Here is an 18,400-nt window from a genome sequence, read left to right on the forward strand (position 1 = left end):
CCATCCGATGTATAATCTCAAGTAGATAGGAGGCTCTCTGAGAAATGCATATCCTCCCAAGTTCTCAAGCCGTCACATGTAATGGAGGTAAGTTTGCATCGCATCTTCTGTCGTCAACTAGGTAATATTTCATTCACCCTGTGTTACTACAACAAAGAATGATCTCTTTTTTTACGTCCTGTCATCTCGCTCCTTCCACAATGAGAGCATCAAATAGTTCCTGGTCAATGGAAGTCAGGTTCCGAGTTCAAGGCAAATGTTCCATTCGTAAACCCTCTCCACATTGTCCTTGGTCCTCAAAGGCAACCTTAGGTCAAAGGCACCTTCATTTGACAGAACCAACAACGAAATATTTGCCCTTAATCAGTAGACAACGTCTCCTACTTTTTTCTTCCTTTTTAATCGATTGACAACCGAACATCATCTTCATTTTAATCACCTTCTTATCGCCCTTTCTCTCCCACTCACCACTACCTGTATTCTGCACCACTTGCTTAATATCAACTTCTTCTACAAGCTTCTGGCAGAATCACTCTTCACTTTGATCCCTCATTCAGAATCATCAAACAAGCAACTGAAGCCATCATACCACAAGGCATCTGTGCAGCATGGCCTCAGTAGCGTCTGCGCCTGCGAAGATGCCTCGAAGGCAGCTGCGAAGTCGCCAGGCAAGCGCAGCAGTCGTGGTGCCTCCAACGACTAAAACACAACAAATATCTGACGTACCTTCACCTATAGACCACGAACGCGACATCTACGCAATAAAATCCAGCCCACAGCAAACTAATGCCGCCCTCGAGGTAGCAGGCAAGCCCGATTGCTCGCCAGAAGCTGGTCGGTTGCGGAAGAGGAAGGAATCGCCCTGCGAGGCTGACGATGACGGTGAAGGTGAAGCTGTCGCAATTGCTATGGCTGCCGGCTCAAGGCGGAATCCTAAGCGCAAAGCTACCGAGACGGCTGCCGCCTCGTCATCTGCTGCCGCTTCCAGCGGGTCGAAAGACTACCAGACGCTTCTCCGTGAGTCTCTGGCGCCCTTGGGTGAGGATGAGCTCAAGGAATGGGAGTGTTGGTGTGAGGTGGAATCTGAACCTGTCTGTTGACCCGCGTTTCCAACTGTCTACCCCAGTTTCGATCCTCAAACTAATGCTAATCCTTTTCCAGGCCTTCTTCAATGCTATGTTAAGAGAGATGGGTGCCAAGGATGTCAAGGTCCAAGAGGTCTTCGCGGTTGATGAAGACTATGTGGCGACTCTCCCGCAGCCCGTCTACGGTCTCATATTTCTCTACCAATACTTCTCTGAGAACTACGAAGACGACGCGGTCGTCGACAGCCGCGACGTTTGGTTTGCAAATCAGGTATGGCTCTCTCATCTGCCCCACCCCCCTTCGACCTTAAGAGAATACTCACACAAGCTTCACAGACGACAGACAACGCCTGCGCAACCGTCGCCATGACCAACATCATCATGAACAGCCCAGGAGTCGATCTGGGCAAGGACCTCCAAGCCTTCAAGGATTCCACAAAAGCCCTCAGCACCCCGCTCCGCGGCCACGCCCTGGGCTCAAATAGCTTTATTCGCTCCGTCCACAACTCCTTCACCCGGAGAATGGACCACCTGAACGCCGACTTCGTCCTCGAAATCGAGGCGTCAGAGTCCAAGAATAAGACAAAGCGCAGAGGGCCGGCAAAGAAGACGAAGAAGAGCAAGAAGCAAAAGATTGACGAGGAGTCGGGATTCCACTTCATCGCCTACGTACCGGCTAACGGCTCGGTCTGGGAGCTGGATGGTCTCAAGACGAGGCCCGTCTGCATCGGACCTCTCGAGGAGGGCGTCCACTGGGCTGAACTGGTCCAGCCCGAGATCCAGGCTCGCATGCTCCAGTTTGAGGACACCGCCCTCACCTTCAACCTCCTTGCACTCTGTAAGAGTCCATTGGGGATCTTGTCGGGAGAGCTCGCGAGCACGCTCCGCTCATTCGAGCTTCTGAACAAGCGTACCAAGAGTCTTGGCGGCTGGCAAAATCTCATCGCCGGTAATGACCAGCCTCTTCTGAGCACCGAAATTGAGCGTCTCGCCGGCTTCGGCATATCAGGATCGGATATACAACAGACCCACGTGGACCCAGCGTTCGAGAGAAAGGTCAAGAAGCCATCTACAGATATGGGGGAGCTCTTCAATCTCTACGATGATCTTGTGACAAAGCAGAAGTCTCTCATTGGAGAATACAATGCCGAGATCGGTTCCGTGAATGATGACGATGACCGTGTGCAGGGGCGGAAGAAGGACCACACTCCTGCGATCCATTCCTGGGTGCAGAAGCTGGCGGAGCACGGCGTACTCGCGGATTGGGCAGCCAATTCTTAGGATGATTTGCAAAAGGGAGAGACGAGAGTAAAGTAGCGCTGAATTGGCGAGGGGTCGATATCGAATTTGCACTTCGGGGGCGTTTGTGGTCTGGAAAACAGAGTAGATGGTTTTGCATGTGGCTTCGGCAAAGCAGCAAGTCTATTCACGTAGAGGCACATAGCCTCCATGGCCGTGCCTTTGTAAAAGGCAGCAAATAGGGCACGCGAGTTCGCAAGACGTAAAAATTCATTATTATTCTAAGGAGTAACTTCTTGTGAATTACGCCAATCATGTTGAACCTCACATCATTCTCCATCAGCCATCAAACCTTCCAACGCCTTGTGTTTACACTGGCGTGTAGACCACCTCATTATTGGAAGGGATGAAAGTGCACCTTTCTCTATCAAACCGCTTAAAGAATAGCCCGGTGTCTGGGAACAATGCTGCTTGTGCCTCTTCAGGATCGCGCACGAGCTCAAGGCTTGAGGCCTTGACCAAGGAAAAGGTCCCTTGCATGTTTGGAGGAGTCCTGATGTACTGTTAGAAGTTTTGCCTTGTTCGCCAGTCTCATCTGTTAACTCACAATAGCCTGTAATATAGGACCGATCCTTGAGCCATCTCCCCATCAGTCACAACCCCGACAAAGCCGTATCTGCCATGCCGGACAACATTGCCGATCTTGTACTCCAGGCTCATCTGTGAGTCACGCAACACAGGCTGCTGCTCATCTGCCCTGCGAATGAGACGAAGGATATATTCCGGGTTTGGAGCAGCAAGAAACACATCGCCATGCGGTTGGGGCCGAGTGATATAAATTTTCTCCACAATCCAGGCGTCATCGAAGCGCAGCGAGTTGAATCGCAACGCGAAATGAGATGTCACGTCAACGAAAGCATCGGGATCCAGAAGAGTTGTTGCCCAGGCGGCGGCGTAGACGGATAGTTCAAGGTTCTGGAGAGCAGTACCAGCCCCGAGCCCAGCCAGTCTCTCTATAGACACGTCCTGAGACGTGTAAACGAGGTTGGTATGCCGTATATTGTGTGCGAGACGTCCAATCATTGTTGACACGGCTGCCGGTGCCATTGTCTCGACATCTAGACTATGCCACCCGACCTGGGCAATGAACTGTCGTAGTGTCTCCTTGCTGAACTCCTCATCACTCCCATATGGATCAAGGTACATCCTCTCAAGTTGCCTTGATGGATCCGTGACTCTCGAGCCATCCAATTTGAATTCTGGTGTCGCGAAGACCATTGAAAGCACATGGCCTGGTAACGCACAACAGTGGGCATTCAATCCCAGTCTCTCCCCGATACAACAGAAAATTGCTGCTGAAACCATTGGAAGTGACTGGTGGGCCGATGTTCGCAGCGCATGGCCAAGGAGGCAGTTCCGTAGATTGCGATAGTTGGTTTCAGGGTCGACCATACCGGTGAGATTATTGGATCTCAGCCAACGATTTAGAGTTAATGCCCTTTCCCGAATGCAAAGACCGTCAAATTCGGGGTGACTGCTCCGAAACTCGGCTGCGAGTTTGTCAAGAAGCTTGGAAACCTGCCATAGGGGTTAGTCAAAGAAGTACAACATAGTAGCCTTGTAGAAGACCTACGTGATCTATGTCACCCTCGTCGCCCTGAATAACAAACATGTCAAAAGCAGCAAGTGCTTGCTCTAACCTTCCGGGCACAACTTTCGGAACATGGTTGGGTCTCCAAGCTTCGCGCGCCTCATCACTGCGAAGGTTGTCCCAAATCTGGATCGCGGCCCCACGGCGCATGCTGGCGAGAATGGCATTACTGAAATACCTATGCGGAGTTGATCAGAATGCGACAGCAAACGTTGCAAGGAAAGTTACCTACCTTCTGGCCAGGACGTCTTCGAAATGATCTGGAGTCTGGGCCTGGTCCAAGAGAAAGTCCTTGGCGTCAAGACCAAGCAAGCAGATCTCTTCAAAATTCTTTACTCGGCCATATTTGGTAGCCAATATTCCATGGAATTGGCCTGCAGCCTTGGCATTTCTTCTCTTGCGGAATAGAAACAACTGCTTCCACAGAACGTTGGATGCAGGTTCTTCCAGTTTCTCATTGAACCTGTGACTTGGATGCCAGAACTTGAAGGCGTGCAAACAGTAGTATCGCCACAAAATCGGTTCATTGGAAAGCCGGGCCAAGCGCCTCGAGAGGAGGTTCGCTGTGACTAAGTTGTCCTCTGGTGAGATGTAATGTAGAATTTGGTGGATTATTTCATCTGGGATCTGGTCAAATGAGAGCATGGCGGCAGAAGCGTCATGCGCACACTATGGATTCGACGGGTAAAGAACACCGAAGAAGACCAGGATGGATGCTGTCGCAAGCGTAGTCGGGGTAAGTTGGTGGGGTTTGCGGAGGACTTATACAGCTAGACAGAGTAGAGTCTTGGTATAGTAGCTGTGAAGACGACTTCAAATGGTGACATGAAATCGACAACAGTCGTCTCTGTGAGTTGATTATTCCAATGTCGATATGATCGAGGGCAGGTAGTGACGTTTTGACGCTTGCGGTGTGAAGTGGTTGCATCACAAATCAATGGGAGGCTCTTTCCCACTTGTATCCGTAGTGTCTCAAGCTGCCCTGTGGAAAGAAGCAAGGTCCACCACGTTCATTGACGTTTTGTCGTCGAAAAGTGGGACTCTGCCATGGGATTCTTAAACTGCGGGGCCTATGCTATTTTATCTCATTTGATTGGCCAAAAGGGCATCCCGCTCATTGGTCTAAAAACCACAGATTGTTCCCTCTTTGTCCCGCCACGCTAGTCCGAGATAGGAACATGAGTAAACAACACTCACAACGCGGTCTGGGATGCGACCGTGTACCCTTGGTCCCTTGCTGCTCATTCAAAGTCCCGTCCACTATCAACACCGCGACCGACCGGGTTCTGAGCTATCGCAACCACACGAGATCTTATAGCTACGCAGACATTGCGCTTGCTTTCTTGCTTCGCACCACCACAGCGCACGCCATTCATATTAACCACTAACAAACCACTGTTATGATCACACCTACGAGATCGCAATTCTGATCGCTCGTCGACTTTCCTCCCCTCTATAAGTCAAACGCGGTCAATATGGTCGCCCCAGGTATCGGCGGCCTCGATACGCCGCGAACAAACATTGGCGATGCAACATACCTCAGCCGACAACCCGACTTCGACATGTCACAGGAGGTTTCTTTTCAGTCTCCTCCGGCGAAAGACAACAATTTGGTGCAACAAATGCGCAACGGGCGCTCGGGAGGCATCAGCCTTCGCACACCGCGGGGTCGCGGACCCTTTGCAGACCGAAAAAACCTACCTGCAGGCCTCGGAGGAGCAGAATTCACCCCTATGCTAAAGTCAGCCACGCGAAATAGCATCCGTCGAAGGTCTGGCAAGGAGAATGGCGCCGTACCGAACACGCCCGCACTACTGAACAGAATCGACGAGGACATGACGCCAATTCCCAATATCGACACCTCCATGTACCAATCGCGGTCTTTCGTAGATCGCACACCACTCCCCGAAGTCGACAGTACGAGCACTGCCTCTACACCGCTTGTAGTCTTGCCGCGACGCGACGGAAAAGGCCCTCTGCAGGACGGAAACCAGTTGTCGCTCCGAGAGCAGGAGAGCGTAATCGATAAAATCGAAAAGGAAAACTTTGGCCTGAAACTCAAGATTCACTTCCTCGAGGAGGCTTTGCGGAAGGCCGGTCCCGGCTTCAGCGAGGCCGCATTAAAGGAGAACACCGAGCTGAAGGTCGACAAAGTGACTATGACGAGGGAGCTTCACAAGTACAAGAAGCACCTGACATCGGCCGAGAAGGACCTTGAAAGCTACCGACAGCAGATGATGGAGTTACAAGAGAGGGCCAAGAAGAAGTACGCGGACCAGAAGCAACTAGCTGAGATTGAGCGACTGCAACAGGCCTTGGAGGATAGAGAAGCTGATCTCGACGACATGCAGCGCCAATTGAGTCAGGGACAGAACGATCAAGGACAGGTGGACAAGCTACAAGATGAGATTGGTGACCTAGAAGCAGAACTTCGCGAGAAGGAGCGCCTTCTAGGAGATCACGAAGACGAAATTGACGAGCTCAAGGCGAAGCTGGACGACGCGGAGGACAAGATGAAGGATGCCCAAAGACGAATGATCGAACTTGAGCAACAGGGACAGTCTAATGACGATTTGGAAGAAGCAAAGGACACTATCGACGATCTGGAAACCAATGTCCGTCGCTTGGAAGAGCAGGTCGAAGACATGAAAGACAAGCTCAACCAGGCCGTTGCAGACAAGGAGCAAGCAAAGGGTGACTTGGAAGAACTTCAAGAGGAGCTGGCGAACAAGTCTATTGCCACAAAGGGGCTCTCGCGACAAAAGGAGGAGAAGCTTTTGCGCCTGCAAGCTGAGCTGGAGGAGTCCGACACGAGATTCGCCAATATCGAACAGCAGCTTTCCCAAACGATCAAGGAGAATGACGAACTCAAAAACGCTGCTAAGGAAGATCGCCGTGCCCGCGAAGCCTCTGAGCGCGACTACCAGTCACAGTTGGCCAGGATCGAACAGCAGCTCTCCGACGTAACGACAGAGAAAGAAAGCCTCAGGAACGCCGCGCACGAGGGCCGTCAAGAACGAGAATTCTCTGATCGCGAACGCCAGTCGCTGCTGGCTCAAGTGGAAGATCTGAAAAGGGATCTGGAGGCCAGGTTGGACGAGAAGAATCTGCTGCAAAGTCGTCACGAGGCGTTGACAGGCGAGTCTGACTCTCTGCAACGAGATGTGGCGCGCCTTCAAAAGAATGTGGGTGAATTGGAGGAGAGCCTCGCCCAAGAGCGGGACCACGCCCTCGAGATCGAAAGGGATATCCGCAGCCAATACAGAGACGAAATCGACAGGCTTAATGACGAGATCTCGGACCTCCAGGCTGAAATTCGGGAAAAGGATAACCTTTACGACAACGACAGCGAAAAATGGGAAACAGACCGCCAAACACTCGACTCTGAGCGCAAACGGGCGGAAGAGAAGGCCTCGGGCTTGGAAAGGACGATTGCAGCACTGCGCGAGGCTGAAGGCAACCTATCGACAAAGGAATCAAGGTTGCAGGAAGCACTAGAGAGCGAAGCTCAACGTCACAAGGACGAGAGAGCATCCCTCACAAGGCAAATTGAGGACCTTCAGCAAAATCTCGAGACACGGCAGTCTATGCTCAATGAGTTGCGGAATGAATTATCACAAGTTCAGGATGAGCTCCGCCAAACTCAGCTAGACTATCAAGCGCAGAGCGAGAAAATCGAGGGGTTGGAGGATGAAGTGGAGGTCCTTCAAACGACTTTGGACGAGGAATCGGAACACTCTCGCGAGGAACTGGAAGCTGCAAGGAAAGAGTGCGATGCGCTGAAGCTGGAGCTTGATGAGGTACACCGTGGTACGGCCTCGGTCTCTCAAGAGCACGCTAGCAAGTCAAATCAAGCCATTGAACGACTCCGAGTTCAGCTTGACGAGGCCACATCACTCGTGTCGAAGCTGAACAAGGAGAAGGAAGCACTCCAGGACAGGCTGCAAACTCAAGTCTCCGAGTCTACTGTGCAGGTGAATAGGGTGTCTCGCGAGAAGCAGACGCTGCAAGATCAACTTGCTAACCTCAACCTCGAAATGCACTCGTTACGCAGCTCACTGGCCGAAGCAAGGGCAGAGCGTGATGAGGTTGAGAGCGAAATGAAGCGCTTGCACCAGAACGGCGAGGAGACACTCCGCGTCGACCGCGAGCGCTTGGACTTGAGGACGTCAAAGTTGAAGCTCGACAATGAGGTACGGAGACTCAAGGACGAGAACGCGGCTCTGGCGGAGCAAATGCAGAACGTTGAAAAGTCTCTCGAAGATGAGATCGAGAAGGCTGCAGAAGAGGAGGATCGCCTCAACCAGGAAATTCGTCAGCTTCAAGCTAAGTTAAGGGAGGTGTCTTCATCGGAAGGTCACGAATCAGTTGCCACACGACGCACAATACGAGAACTCGAACGGCGAATTAGAGACTATGAAGACCAGCTCGCGACGACCCAACAACTCCCCGCTAACATCAGTGAGGGTAACAGCGAGATGTCCATTATCCGCCGCGATCTTTCTACGGCACGACAAAAGGAGCGGGAGCTCCTCCAACGTGAGGCAGCCCACAAGGATGTTGTCAAGGGTCTCAAGAAGCAAATCGCAGACCTGGAGCGCAATGCCCATGATGCTGAAATGTCCCGCCTCATTACGTCTCCAGCATCCTCGAGTCCTTCAGCCAGGAAATCCGAAGTCACTGAGCTGCGCCATCAGCTTTCTACAGCACAGCAATCGATTCAGACGTTCAAGACCAAGGCTCGCGAGGCCGAACGCAAAGCATCTAAATTCGAGCAAGATGTGCAGACCCAGCTTGATGATCTGGAAGATCAGAAGCTTGCTTTAGAGCAGGCACTGGAAGATGTCCAGCGCGATGCCGACGAAGCTACCGTTCTCCACGAAAAAGCTCTCCGTCGTCTGAAGCAGAAACTTGAGAAGGCAGAGCAAGACAGGCAGCTTGTGGCCCACGGCCGTCACAACATCGAGAACATGTCGTCCTCCGAGAAGAGAGACCTTCAGGAGTTGCTCCGTAGAACGCAAAGCGAAGCAGACGCGCTCGAACACGACGTCATCCAGCAGCAGGAGACCATTGATGAGCTGACGGCCGCTGAGGGCTCGCTTCGTCGCAAACTCGAGAGGGCGCGGGCGGAGCGCGCAGCGTACCGCCTGACCGCAGAGAAACTGCAAAAGGACATCAGAGATCTCAAGGCACTGGCCGCAGCGGAGAAGAAGAACCCGCGGGCAGCCCGACTCGCTGCCGAGACGGACGAGAGAATGAGGCAGACGGACGAGGCGCTCGAGACAGTCATCCGCGCTGCCGAGAACGCGGACGCGAAGCACACCAAGGAGCTCCGCGGCATGACGCTGCAGATGGAGTGGATGCAGGCGCGGTGGAAGCGTGAGGTCAGCATGCGCGCCGATGCGGCGTACGCAAAGAAGTTCTTGCAGCTAGAGCTTGACATTGCCAACGCATGGTATGTACCCTTGACTGCCTACTTCTTCTCTTCCTTAGTGGTCCAGATACTAACGTCAGAATCAGCAACAAGGCTCAGCTGCGTGAATTGGAGCAGATCCGCTGCGAGCTGCTCGGCAGCCGCCGGCCCCTCCCATCCTCATCCTCCTCGACAACGGCGCGGAAGCAAACGGCGTCTGGCCGACCGACGCTCAAGACGGTGGCGACGATGGCGCGCTTCATTGCCAGGATGCAGATCTCTGCGCGCGAATGGGCCAAGCACGAGGCCACGCGCCAGAAGCTGGCCGACTGCGTCGACGAGATGCGCAAGACCAAGAGGCGGCAGCAGCTCAAGGTCGTGCATGCCGACGACGTTGCGGCATGATAGGTTGTCGGTCACAGTCTTTCTCTGTCTTTCTCTCTATTCGGTCTCAACTAGCCTCGACTCGGAGGTCTAGCCAGATTACGTTACATCTCTATACCCCGGAGTATGGTGTTCCCGAAGGGAAAACACGGTGGATGAATGGGATGGTGAATGGTGAATGGCGGTTCGGACATCTGCGAGAGTAACCCTCTCATCTGCGAAACGCCTTCCCTATTCATCACATTGCAGCCGAGCTGAAGATGTCACGGCATCATCTCGGGTCCATCACACACACCCTTGCGCACATCCCATCTCAACCCCATCCAATCCCGCTCTCACCTGCTTCCCTCATTCAGCAACATCCGCATTTCGCATTTAGCATATGGTGTTCAGTCTTGTTCTTGTTTCTGCATAGCAGCAGCCGGTTGTGTTACAGTATTCCTGCCTAACTGTGTGACGGCACACAAAAACCCTTGATGTTGCAGTGAAAGCGAGCGAGCGGGCACTCTCCTTTCCTCTTTTGGAGCTGATGATCGTCCACATTTGGAAGATGGGATTTGCAAGCTAGCCCTAGAATGGGACGGAGGATTCACTGGGGGAGTGGGAGGAGAATGGAAAATCAGGACGATTATTGGTTCCCTGCTTGGCATACCTTACTTGCTGCTCATGTCCCCTCTTCTGGCGTATTGGGCGTCGAGCATTAAAACATTTGTTTTTCCCTTAAAGTTACTTTATTGGTAGAATGACTGGGCGACGGACGGACGGGATGGGAAAGGAGTTTTTGTCATATTTCACTTTGTTTGGGTCTACGCAGTAGGACATGAAATTTCCATACACGGCATCAGGTTGCATGATGAAGAAGTTGGAAAGGAGGCATGGGTACCTGAACAGATGCTTAATTCCGCTTCTCTCTCACGCACATTGCGACATTCCCGAATTCACCCCGTATTGAAGTGACGTGAATCAACTTTTTATCTGATTTCCAGTTCGGAGAACTAGTCGAGTGAGGGTAGGTAGGTTACTTGGCATCTCAACTATACGAGAGGCGGACAAGGGCGTCGAGAGTGTGGCAGAAAAAACCTGCCCAAAAAAACGAAAGGAAACCACCCAAATGATACCCAAAATCCCCAATTTTCGCCATCCCACCGATTCCTTTTCCAATGATGACCTATGCCTACCCATGTCTAACCAACCCTGAGTATTTATGTTTCCCGGCCGAAGTAGGGCATTATGACATATACATGGCGGACCGGCCGTTTGACACACAGGATTATGATTTACATGACGAACAAGAGGTTGGTGTCTGCGATGGTGTTAGACGTGGTAATAATATAGATGTTCATTCGCTTCTTCCGGGAGGCAACATACTGAGGGGGTGACTGCAGGAGAGCTGCGGCTTCTGCGTATAGCGACTCGCGAGCTCGTCACGGATACTGTTCAAGAGCTGCACGTAGCTCTGTTGAGGGTTCTTCTTCATGGCCGTGATAAAGGCCCATGACATGGCACCCGTAGCCTGGGAGGCGATTGTTGCATCGGCCCTGCGGAGTGAGGTTAGCATAGATCCAGCTTGCATGGAAATTCGGCTTGATGTCGTCTCGTTTCCACACTCGTAGACCGAGGCAGATCCAACGTGACTCATCGCTCTAGAAGCAAACCGCAGCCGCAAGTAGGCTGCAACTTGCTCTAGAGCAATAAAATAGTATCGTTGGCCTGGCGCAACATGTATAATGTAGAAACACGAAAAGAAAACATCCAGAAAGAGACTTGCGCGCCCAAAACTTTTCCGTTTTTGTGGCTTTCGCCTTTCACCCCCAGTCTCCAGAATTAGCCATCCCACCAGGAGAGGCGATACAAGCAGGGAACTCTTTGTAAAATCTCCATAGAATCCGTAAAGCGCAACGAAAACGACAAGGGTATCATCAAAATAGAAAGAAGGGGGTAGCATACGAAGTTTGGTCATCTTTGCTTCCTGACAACATAATCACATCAGCAGGCGACGTCTTCGTGGCCATGGTGCGTTGGTAGGCATCTTCGCCAGTCGTTGCCTTCTTGAAGAAGCCCATGATGTTGCTTGCCACACCGCCCAGATCGCCCTGGCTGTATGACGAAATAGCACCAAGAAGGCCTTGGCCGGCCTCCTTGGCCAAATTGGGCTCCTTGAGGATACCCTGAGTCGAGTAGATGTAGGGGAGATCGAGCGCAGTACCCGAGTGACAAGAGTCGAAGATAGCAGTCAGTCTCACACCAGCTTGCAAAGGTTGAACCATGATTCTGTGCATCTCATCATCCGTAATATGACCGGTTTGGCGGAAGTCTACTGGGTAAATGACTTCATCGTATCCGTCAGGCTCGTCGCCGTCGAGATCCTTTGTTTGACCACCATGGCCTAGAGGCGTTAGCGTCTAACCACATAGTGGAAGTGTCTTTCGCGACTTACCTGAGTAGTGGAAGAAAAGCGAGTCGTTGGGTCTCGCGTCTTTCACGAGCCAATGCATGGCTCTGAGGAGATTCTGTTTCGTAGGCTGGCTCATGGGATTTTGCTGGTCATCAGTGAGGATAACCATATCCTCCCTCTTATAACCAAAACGGTCGACGAGATATGCTGACATGTTCTTCACATCATTGATACAACCACGCAACTGACCGCGTTGACCGAAGTAGTTGATGCCAATCAGTAACGCCTTTCTCCGGCCGGTACAATTGGAGTACTGGAAGTTGTAGTTACTTGGCGCGCCATGTCCAAATCTCTGCGGTTGCGAGGGCGGCGGTGGAGGAGCGTTGTGGTTTCCGTGCATGTAAGCATTCGAGTTCACGGTGGGTACACCTTCATAGCGATGGCTGTCAACTCTACAATTTTCGTTCTAAGCGCACAACTTTCAAACTTACCTGGACGGTTGTTGTAATTCGGTTGAGGCGGGGGCTGCTGATATCCACCATATTGTTGCGGAGGAGGGGGCTAGGCATTACATTAGTTGACGACACTTGGACAATGCTGGTAGTCACCCGTACCTGGTTGTAACCGTAGGGTTGAGGGGACGGCTGTTGGTAGCCGTAGCCCGACCCAGCAGGAGGGTATCCATTGTATCCTTGCTGTGGAGGGCTTTTGCTCTTCATGTTAGTGACTGAGAGCGGGCACGCGAACAAAGATCGGAGTTCATACGGGTAATAGCCGCCCTGCGCGTATTGCTGCTGCGGCGGTGGGCCGCCTTGGTATCCTCCGTACTGGCCCGGGTATCCTGACATCTTGTCGAGACGGCGAGACTATTCTCAGACCCGATTTATGTGTATTTGATGACCCGAGGCCAACAAGCCGTGGTGGGAGGAGGTTCTAGCTCGGCGAGATGGTCTTCGAAAAGGAGTGGGTTGACAAGGAAGATTTCGGGGACCGGACGTCTTTATAGATGCGCGACGAAGCTGAAGTACGGTTGTCGCGAGTTCAGAAAATGGTGAGGGGAAGCGAGGGGGTCGTGGTTGAGGTGTAGGGACGGGATGAGAATGCGCGTGCTTAGGTCTCGAGACTAAGTTGGTGAGCACAAGAGCAGTGTCAGCCTTTCTCGAGAGCGAAACTGGTTGGAGGAGCGTGGACAAGCTTACCAGTACCTTACGATATGAGGAGGAGAGGAGGGCTAGCTGAAGGGCCTATCTCAAAGCGGGAAAGGGATCCTGCAGCAAGGGTGGCTAAGGACCCTAGTTGACTCTTTTGATGGTTTGGAGCCGGCTTGTGAGACGGATTGGGGTAGAAGACGGCTTCGGCAGAGCTTAGGTAGGCGGAGGTACAGTTGTGTAGGTAGATTTAGGATGGACGATGATTCAGTAGCTGGGCGCAACAGAGGTGTGAGCTGGTGTGGCAGTAAAAAGAAATGACGGCGCGGATATGCAATACAGCCTCGAAAAGAAAGCGAGCTGAGGTGATGGAAGAAGGAGAAAATGGAGGTGAACGGAGTGTTCGGGTTGGAGGAGCGAAGAAATGTGAGGAATGTAGAATGTGCTGGAGTATCCGTCAGGTAAGGTAAATTAGGAGCAGGGTACCTCAAGGCTCAAGATGCGCCGCGGCGTTGCGGCGCTGCGGCGTGGGTGTGGTGGAGGGGTTCGAGCTAAGGTTGTCGGCACGCACCAGGTCCACTGTCCATCACCATCACCTTTTCCTGGCTGGGCTGGATGTGTTTTGGGCCTTTGGCGGGGAGGGGGGGGGGGTGCTGGGAAGAAACAATCTAACCACACAACATACCTTAGCTTATAGGTACACCACAAAGCATTACACTCACTGCAACTCACTAGGTACCTATTGAGGCACCTTCACGAGCACGACTGAACAAGCACAAGAACAAGCATGAGATCAAGGTAGTAAAGTGGAAAGAGATTCGCAAAGTGGAGGTAGATGATGAGTGTAGGGCTAACAAGACTACGTAATGTTGGATCAGTCGTCGTAGGCGCCGAGGAAAGCAACGGCATGTGGCAGGCCGGGCACCATGGCGATTGGACTTTGACGGAAGAAACGGCAGAGACGGCCTCAAAGCCCAAGTTCCCAAGAGTCTTTTGCTAGCGGAGGTGGATCCGAGTACCTCACAATCCGCCCACCTCTCACTCCTACCTAACAGTGCAGTCCAGTGCATGGGAGCATCTGATGTGTTTGATGGTGTTTTTGTATGCATTAGCTAAGCAAACATGACCGGGGCAGGGTCTGCACCCAAGGTAGTCTGCACCGGAGATGCTCTTGCACTTGGGGAAAAAACGCAGGGCAGGTGGCAGGCAATCAGCCACGAGCACAGGCCATACCAAGGCCGTTCCCAGCCCGGTGAGAACCGAGAAATGGGGCACAGTTGACAGCGCTAGTCTCTTTTTAGGGTTTTCCTGTAAACAGCACTTGCTGCGATGCCACCATGTCACCATGTGATGGATGTCGCGCCCATCGTCCCTACCTTACCTTGGTACCTTACCGTTCCTACTGTCCCTGTCCTGGGTAACTGGGGCTCGGTGCCACCGCTCCTGCCCTGCCCTGCCCTCTATGTACTGCGGCTTGCCATGCATACCTAGTACGTAGCATACCTTACCTACGCGGGCAGTACGGCAGTAGTACTTCGTACGGAATATTGCGTACGACATTCGGACTTTTCTCTGCATCTTCGTCATTGCCATAGTCGGGTGTTCACCAAGGAATACGGTGCAAGGGAACTCCAGATTGGCACACTCGGACTGCAAATCTCGTTGCTCATTGCCCTTCAAGTTTTCGCATTCCTCTCTCCGAGTCTTCACTCTTCAGCCTGTCGCCAATCCAAGACAACCCTTGCACTATCTTCAGCCGCAATCATTCTCAACTCGATATGTGACTTGGGGAACGGAACCTTAGGTCACTTCATTCCCCGAGACGTCTCGGCAATGGTCACCAAAACGGAACCGCACCAAAGCAAAGCATGTTCAATATGGCAACGAACCGCAAACTAACCACCCACCGCCTCGCCCTCCCTTACACGGTTGACCCTGGCCCACAGGGGGCACCAAGCAATACCGTCATCCAGCTTCACATCCACCATCTACCTCTGCGTCACTCCCGCCCATCCAAGGACCCAAGCAGTCGCTCTAGACTCTGAATACACTAGGTGCTCGATCTTGATCCATCATCCACGGCCCTGGCGCTGCTGTGCTCGTCTCCACCCGACCAAGATGGTCCCGCTGAACTCTCTGCCCCGGTCAAGCTGAGACTTGACGCCAAAGTTGACCGCCCTACGCCGATCCAACAGGGCTATGCCGCGCTACCTACCTCCAACGGCACACTTAGACGCCATATCGCGTCAGTCGAACCAAACGTTGAGTCGTTTGCTCGGTGCTGAAAGCGCCTCGCGATAGTACCACAGCTCGGACTGCATTAGAGTCGGCTGCCTCCGCGCGGTAAACCCATCCCCTTCGCTTCGCTTCGAAACCCCAGCTGTTGAGCCGCTCGATCAATATGTCATGTTGTCACTGTCGGCTTTCCGACGTTAGCAACGTTGTGCCGGCCCGGCCATCATCCCATGGACTAGTGTCGCTACTCAATCGGATGCTACATGGCTCCATTTTCAACGGCAGTCTCCTTGCTGGCATTGGACTCATTACCAATTTGACGGTCGTGGCAAATGGTCCAACCAGAAGCCGTAGACAACATGAGCCCAGGATTCATGGGCAATTGAGCTTTCCAACGTTTCCGCTGATCGATATTGGCACCCTGGTCGTCCTAGGCCATCCGTCCCATCTCCAACCTCGTTACGGAGCATGCGCCGAATTCGAAGCTGTCTTGCCAACCTCAAAGCCACTGACTGACCCGAGCCTGGTGCTGTCATACCTGGCCCACTGCACGCAACATCGACCCTCCGTCTCGTTGCTGTCTGGGTGACAGCAGTCTTCTAGCTTGAGCTCTAGTGAAAGCGCGCCGTCAATAGTGACGGACGCGCTGCTCATGTCGTACGAGGGGATTCCCGTCTCTCGCTCGAACCGTTTTGGTGCGCAGTCCCAGCGAAACAGCGCCAATGAGAAATCGGAACGCGACGTCTGTGGTTGATAGGAGCTCGAGTACGCACTCGTTTATTCCCCGATCTCAATCTGGTAAGCTTACGGGATTGCCGATCACTGTGGCGTTCCTGACGGACAGGGGCCGCGTCGATTTCTGACGAATCATCGCCTTTTACATTTTTCCCTCTTACCCCTGGTACCTAGCATTTGGGGTCCAGAAGCGACACCATCATACCGGCATCTGTCCGAGACCCCAACTGACTGGTCTTAGACAACTTCATCCGGACGGGTCATATTCCACAGTATGTGCTGTATTCGTAGATGCATGTCTTTGACACCTCACCGCACAAAAAGTATGCAGACGGTATATGCAGCCTCCATTCCGCCAAAGAGGTCTCGATTCCAAGCCCTCCAACGACTCGGAAAGGTAATTTCGACCTCTGGCGGCCAGCAAGACCTGTCCATCCAAGTCCAAAATGAGGTAGTCCGGCAACGTGGAGAGAAAGCATACGACCATGTCTCTAAGCAGACCAAAGCTAACCACTACCCCCGGGAACGTGGCTGAAATCGATTGGACATCAAGTTGTCGACTTACGAGAGACGTGGCTATGGGCTAAAAGTTCAACGTTCGGCTGGCGCATAGCATTTTACCAAGCCTCGTGGGCATCTTGTCCCAAGCCTCTGGTGCATGGCTGCATGGCGCCGTCGTCCCGGGACATTCATCCTTACCATCGGGGCCAATGGACATCAAACTAGGACCGAGATGCACCGCACGCATCGTGGCCTTGTGGCATCTTCCGTCACCACTAGACATGGTAGGCTTCTGCCGCCCAACAAAGTGGTTAGCCGACCTTTAAGGTTAATGCACCAGCATATCACAGGTCTCAGGTTCACGTTTTCCCACATTTTGATCTCGATTTAGGATAAATGGGCTATCATCGCCTGCGAATGATGACTTATCTCGAATTTCGTGCGGAACCAGGTCTCGGAGAAATCAGATCAAGCGGGCCCCATCGCCTAGTCTGGCGGTTTCTTCACTCTGCTCCTCACTTCTGGGGCGGTCTCATTCATGATCCATCGTCATGCTAGCAGTGTCTTCGGCTCAGCTCAACGGATTCCCATGCCCGATTTAGATGCGGTGATGTCTATAATCGTGATCTTTACAATCTTGAGGCTTTTCAGCTTTCGTATCCGAATGCCACTTCCGTCGAAACCAGCCCACCGGCTTCATTGCTTTAGTCAACCGCCAAGTCAAAGCCTTTCGGGCGCAGGGAGCTCAATTACACGATGCTAGAAGCTCGATCAATCGATGGAATACGACATCCAAACATGCAAGTGTTGAACGGTTCCCTGGTGGCGCTGCCGCGATGGCCCTAGTTTGCAGTGGAAGCCCGCGAGACAGACGTTTCGTAAACATTTCTCAGACCTGAGCGGGGTGGACCGCCTGCAGTAGCATGTCTTTGATAAACACACCAAATTATCACATAGTCGGGTTGCCAATTCAATGCATGCTATGCATTCTAGACTCTCAGTGTCGAAAAGGTACGTTGATTGGCCAGAAATTGGATGCAATATGTAAGGGATCGCCCTGTAGACATACCGTCGGCATCTGCATTCCCAGGCTTGGGGTCTTGCGGCTTTTACGTTTACACACTGCTCCTCGAGTGATCAACATGCATGGAGCACGTGCCGCCTTCATTGTGTTGTGTCGTATAGCTTTACCTTCAGCACTTCCTTTTAGATCATAAGATACAGTGCTGCACGAGGCAAGAAGCGTTGTTGTAGAGAAGGTTTTTATGGGAAACACTGTATAAACCCTGTTGGTGCTGCAGTACTCCTGTGTCGACGGGACTGCTCTCGTTCGGGGTAGCAATTGATATTCTCGTCAAGCTGGAGCCATAATGCAGTTCTCAGCGAACATCTTGGGGCAATACTGTGAGCAGATAAGCTCCGACATTTTCATCGTCACCTCGGTTGTACATCGAGACACCGGGCTCATCTTTAAGTCTAGTCATTATACCAACTCTAAACGCTATTTTAGTGTAGCCTATCGAAATGCATTATTCAAAAGCTACTTATCATACCGACAACCTGGACATGGTCGACCCAGATGACCGAGGAAACTCCAGTGATGCATGAACTTTA

General features: G+C 52.4%; 4 protein-coding genes across 4 annotated transcripts; 2 read left to right on the forward strand and 2 right to left on the reverse strand.

The window, feature by feature from the left end:
* The first annotated feature begins 38 nt into the window (after nt 1–38).
* On the forward strand, nt 39–2,568 carry HER10_EVM0009065 (ubiquitin carboxyl-terminal hydrolase, family 1). Its single transcript, XM_035478564.1, has 4 exons — nt 39–87; nt 739–1,091; nt 1,162–1,356; nt 1,422–2,568. Exons 1-4 carry the CDS (start codon nt 45–47, stop codon nt 2,364–2,366), a joined length of 1,536 nt encoding a protein of 511 aa, XP_035328312.1. The 5' UTR covers nt 39–44; the 3' UTR covers nt 2,367–2,568.
* A 125-nt stretch (nt 2,569–2,693) lies between these two features.
* On the reverse strand, nt 2,694–4,891 carry HER10_EVM0007825 (F-box domain-containing protein; the record flags this gene model as incomplete). The annotated part of the gene is made up of 4 exons (XM_035477369.1): nt 4,208–4,891; nt 3,958–4,153; nt 2,932–3,902; nt 2,694–2,877 (listed from the first exon to the last, which is right to left on the reverse strand). Exons 1-4 carry the CDS (start codon nt 4,618–4,620, stop codon nt 2,694–2,696), a joined length of 1,764 nt encoding a protein of 587 aa, XP_035328210.1. The 5' UTR covers nt 4,621–4,891.
* Nucleotides 4,892–5,286: 395 nt separating this feature from the next.
* On the forward strand, nt 5,287–9,793 carry HER10_EVM0001208 (microtubule associated protein; the record flags this gene model as incomplete). The annotated part of the gene is made up of 2 exons (XM_035470963.1): nt 5,287–9,430; nt 9,496–9,793. The coding sequence occupies exons 1-2, from the start codon at nt 5,451–5,453 to the stop codon at nt 9,791–9,793; spliced, it is 4,278 nt and encodes a 1,425-aa protein (XP_035327586.1). The 5' UTR covers nt 5,287–5,450.
* Nucleotides 9,794–10,672: 879 nt separating this feature from the next.
* On the reverse strand, nt 10,673–13,956 carry HER10_EVM0013059 (caspase domain-containing protein). The gene is made up of 6 exons (XM_035483203.1): nt 12,782–13,956; nt 12,659–12,728; nt 12,210–12,596; nt 11,720–12,158; nt 11,141–11,310; nt 10,673–11,075 (listed from the first exon to the last, which is right to left on the reverse strand). Exons 1-6 carry the CDS (start codon nt 13,013–13,015, stop codon nt 11,050–11,052), a joined length of 1,326 nt encoding a protein of 441 aa, XP_035328663.1. The 5' UTR covers nt 13,016–13,956; the 3' UTR covers nt 10,673–11,049.
* Between the last annotated feature and the right edge of the window lie 4,444 nt (nt 13,957–18,400).

Source organism: Colletotrichum scovillei (genome assembly GCF_011075155.1).
Source record: "Colletotrichum scovillei strain TJNH1 chromosome Unknown Contig00010, whole genome shotgun sequence".
In the NCBI taxonomy this organism is placed as follows: domain Eukaryota; kingdom Fungi; phylum Ascomycota; class Sordariomycetes; order Glomerellales; family Glomerellaceae; genus Colletotrichum; species Colletotrichum scovillei.